Genomic DNA, 5,075 nt, shown 5'->3' on the forward strand with positions numbered 1-5,075 from the left:
ACACATCCATATAGATATCCACATCCACATACGCACATGCACGTACACACATCCACGCATGCACTCACAAGCAAATAGATATGCATGTGCATCCATACAGGAGGAGTATCTCTAGTAATAGAAGACCAACAGCAACAACATGTAGGTGCATCTACATGTGCACACACATACACATATACCTATACGCATAGCCACTTCTATTAGTTTTGATAAAGGGGCCGTGCCTGCAGTGCTACCCATTTTCTAGTGCATGTCTTCCTGCTAGTGTATGTCTTCCTGCCTATATGTTAATATCAAGCTAGGTTTACCTCCTAATTTCTGTAGCTATATATATATATACACACCCACACACACATATATACACACACATATACACAGACACACACACATACACACACACATATATATATATAACACGCACAAACATTCACATTCCTCCCTTCTACACACACACAAATATTCACACAGAGTTGAAGCGCTGTTTGATTTTTGTTTTACCGTTGACTTTTCACCATCCCACTTCCATCGGTGGATCACCCCTTCCTTCCTCATTCATATGTTGTCTCGGAGAAATACATAAGAATATTATTATATTAGATTATTATACTAGAAGATACACGGCGTTCTCTTTGCTACTTCTTCTCTCTCATTGTTATTACTTTCTCTCACTGCCTCTGAGGCATGGCTATCATTCTCACAACTCTTTCACTGAATTACTATTTTCTCTCTTCTCCCTTCACCGTTCATTCCTACTACGTGATTTTGGACGGACACACACACACACACACACACACACACACACACACACACACACACACACACACAGATATAATTAATCATGGTATGATATGCTACAAACTGCGCGATCTTGGCATAGCTGGAAAACTTGGAGAATGATTACATGACTTTCTGAAAGTTAGGCAGTGGTGGTCATTGGAGCCACCTCAAAGAAAACACAAATAGTGAGTGGTGTTCCACAGGGCACTGTCTTGGGATCACTGCTTTTCATATTGGCCCTCTCAGACATGCCCTCAGCTGCCCGGATAGCTACCCTTGCTAGCTACGCTCACGATACGAATGTCTCACAGAAAATACAAAACCATAGCAATTTTGCACGCCTGCAGCAGAAGTTGGACGCAATTTACATATGAGCTGAGGACAATAATATGCAGTTTAATGCTAGAAAATTTCAATTCCTGGGCTACCACTACCCAAAACTGAACGAAAACCTTACAAGGTACACTGGTCCAGGGGGGCGGGGATTACAATCCCAGAATCTAAATCAGTGCGTGACCTGGATATCAACACGAGTGATGATACCTCAGTCCAAGTGCACATTACCAGGATGACGACAAAGTGCAGACGGCTGGCTGCCTGCATCCTGAGAACCTCCAGAACCAGAGAGAAGGAAACCATAACGGTCCTCTGGAGGACATTCATCTTCACTCGCCTGGACTACTCCCAGCTATCGTCACCCCATAGTGTAAAATTAACAGTGGACCTTGAAGCAATCCAGTGAAGCTTCACAAAAAAGAAGATCGTCTCATTGCAACAGCTCAGCTACTGGAAAATATTGAAACAGCTAAGACTACTCCCTGGAGCGAAGGCGGGAGAAATATGCAGTAATATACCTCTGGAAGATGCTGGAAGTGATTGTGCCAAATTTTGGCATTGAAAGCTACACAAATACCAGAACGGGTTGCCATTGCATAGTGCCAAATATCCCAACAATGCCATCGCGCTTTAGGACTAGTTCCTGCAGAAGCCTGGGTTTCAGGGGCCCACAGCTTTTTAATATTGTCCTAAAGAGCCTGAGTGACTTACACAAGGTGGATGTAGGTGTTTTCAAAACAAAACTGGAATCTTCGTGTTGAGAGTCCCAGATGAACCCACTTCGCAGCAGGTGGCGCAAATGAGGGCAGAGACACAAAACTCCCTTATTGACCAAATATATATGTAATATATGCATAATATATATTCTATCGGGTTGTTTTGCCAAACTGCTAGGTTAAGGGGACGTAAACACACCAACATCGGTGGGGACACACACACAGACACAAAGTCTCACACAAATATATATATTACCCCCCACATCTACATACATATATACATATGCTCACACAACACACACTCATATACATATGTGTGTGTGTATGTGTGTATACTTTATTAAGAGTCGTAAAGATCTTCAAATATAAAAAGATATTTTTTCTCCCAATCTTTTATCACGTATGGTTGCAAATTCTTTTCTCTCTTCAGTTCATCTTTGGGGAAAGACACTTTCGGATCAGGTTTCCAATTAATGATATTAAACCTCTTTATTATAAATATTAATGGAATCCAAATAAGTATAAGGATAACGAATGACGAACCGATGAACAAACACCATCCGGGCCATTTTGTTTTAATTTTGGTGGCCTGTCAAAATAAATAAAATTCAAATGACTATAGTAGCAACATAACACATACACAGACACACGCACACACACAGACACAGACAGACGCACACACACACATACATTTAGGTATATTCGTCTAAAATATTTTAGTACTAATATTGTGGTAGATACCAGTTTAGTCATGAATATTCTAGTTGTTATCCTCCAGAATTATAAAACTCATAGAACGGGTTAATCGGTTTACATGGCGTTTAACCAAGATCTCAACACTTCCCTGAGCGGTATGCAAGTTTGTTGCAAGGTTACCATTTACAGCTAAGTGAACTAGAATAATATGAAATGAAATATTTTGTTCAAGAACAAAAATCACAGCCCGTTCTTTGACTAGAAACCACGATCTTGTGATCATAATTGCAACACTCTAACCACGAGGCCACGCACCTTTAGAGTGATCGCAAGTCTCTGATGATTAAAAAATTCCTTGTTTGACCAAAAGAGGTTCATTTCCTTCTTGTCATTTATTATAATTACACTTACATGAAGGATGTCTTATAAAGATATGAAATCAAGTCCAATATGCAACAGGCAAGTTTGCTTCGGTGCATTCAGAAGCACATCCGCTTGATATGCAGAACAAAAGGACAAATCATATACGTATATAGATTTATTAGCACATCTACATTATTACAACGTAAGTCATACTTCCGTTGGCTATTTTCATATGACGAACTACAAACCATAAGCCATAAGTATAATTGATAAATATGGTTAATCAGTCACATATTTAATTGAATTTATGGGATGAAATAAATTTTGTCAAGGTCCACTTGAAAATATTGCACAAATACAGTTACTGCATAAAAAAATTAAACAATTTAAATTTCTTTTCTTATGTATGTATTTTGCACACGCGCGCGCGCGCGGGGGAATATCAAAGTTAAATTTTAAAGATATTTTCATAAGCCAGGATATAATTACCATTTTGCATGATATTTTCAAGTGGATCTTCACTAAATTTATAGGGTTAAACTTGTTTAGGGAGTTCTTGGCTCCTTATTTTACAGTGGTTTTGTTATATAGTTTACGTCATACATTGATATTGCGTGATTGTCCTTCATTGGGATTCTAATTCCCGGACGGTTTATACTTGTTTAGAGGTTTATAGTTTATGTAAGTTTGAGATAAAAATATGTTTCAAAAATGTTAAGATATGCTATTTTCGTTCATTTTGTTTCAATTTAAAATGTGAGTAATAATGAAGAAGTGTTGATTCGGTAATAAATGTTTGAGGAAAATGACGAAACAGCTACTAATGTATATAAATTCTATAAAAGAGTATATTCCTAGCTTTGATTGCTTCAAAATACAAATATTACACTTATAGTAAAAATACAGATACCACAACCGAGGGATGGCTTGTTCAGGAGATAGGATACGTTGTTCTAACTGTTCCGAACTGAATGTGAACCCAACTACATCAAAACAAGGATCCTTCATAGTAAAGATTGTTTGCCAACATAACATGGCAGTCCTGGTTTAAGACTAATGTTGCTGTAATTTAGCCCCAGGAGACATCGTCTCCAGCTGGCTACACAACACGATCTGTGTCCTTATGTTTTTGAACAAGGGAATCTAGCACCCCCACTCAGTTCAAAACAATATCTGTGTATCGCGATTTCTGGGTTATTTCCCTTCATCAGCACAGAAATCGCGATACACAGATATTGTTTTGAGCTGAGTGGGGGGTGTTAGATTTCCTTGTTCGAAAATATAAGGACACAGATCGTGTCTTATAACCAGCTGGAGACGATGTCTCCTGGGGCTAAATTACAGCAACATTAGTCCTAAACCAGGACTGCCATGTTATGCTGGCAAACAATCTTTACTACAAAGTACTGTTGCTGAATATCTCAGGTTGTGAGATTTAAAAATAGTAATTTTCTAAGGATCCTTCAATTGCTAGAAATGCATGTATTATACAAATCAAGAGAAAACGCTCATCTAAAATATATGATACACTCGTTGAGACTTAAAAGAAGCTTCAAAACCAGTATGTAACAGAATAATAAAATAACAATCCTTATGTATTTAGTTACTTTTGTCAAAAAATAATGAAGTAGGTTTTTGAGTCGAAATCTTACCGTATCTTTATCCCAAACTTCATAAGTCATGCTAGTTATTATCATTTTTATTAAACTAGCGAATAATATGATCAACATTACAAGCGGGGATATATACTTCCACATTATCAGCCAGAAGTAACCAGGACGTGTTCCAACCATTGCATGAATGTCATCTGCAAATCTGTACAATGAAAAAAAAAATTGAATTATATATTTATGCATGCATGCATACACATACAATACATATACGAAGAAGTGACTTTAGCGAAAAACTAGCACGTAAACAACACCTTCACCATAACAGTAAGTGAGCAAAAGGAAAATAAATTGATTTAATTTATCATTCTACATGAATTTAGTCACTAACATAACAAAGAATTTTCTATCTGAAGTACAATCCCTTTTCTCATCTGAGCCTAAATACCAAAAGCCTTTTAACACCATTAACATTAAGATCAGCTATTTTTATCTAGAAAGCGTCGTTACTCTAACAGCTTCGGTCCATCGAAAAACTATGAATTCAGGAACCCTTAAAATTGCCCACTAGCTCTTT

General features: G+C 37.5%; 1 protein-coding gene across 4 annotated transcripts in view; it reads right to left on the minus strand.

Annotated features, from left to right (window-relative positions):
• Window positions 1–6: 6 nt before the first annotated feature.
• LOC106883614 (sodium-dependent neutral amino acid transporter B(0)AT3) overlaps window positions 7–5,075 on the minus strand; it is a 105,301-nt gene continuing 100,232 nt past the window's right edge. For all 4 annotated transcript variants that reach the window (XM_052969186.1, XM_052969179.1, XM_052969184.1 and 1 more), the window contains 2 exons: window positions 4,541–4,703; window positions 7–2,418 (listed from right to left, as the gene is read on the minus strand). In XM_052969186.1, coding sequence (XP_052825146.1) covers window positions 2,170–2,418; window positions 4,541–4,703 — 412 coding nt within the window. In that variant the 3' untranslated portion in view covers window positions 7–2,169. The remainder of the gene's footprint in view (window positions 2,419–4,540; window positions 4,704–5,075) is intronic.

The sequence above is a fragment of the Octopus bimaculoides genome, chromosome 1, assembly GCF_001194135.2.
Source record: "Octopus bimaculoides isolate UCB-OBI-ISO-001 chromosome 1, ASM119413v2, whole genome shotgun sequence".
Classification (NCBI taxonomy): Eukaryota; Metazoa; Mollusca; class Cephalopoda; order Octopoda; family Octopodidae; genus Octopus; species Octopus bimaculoides.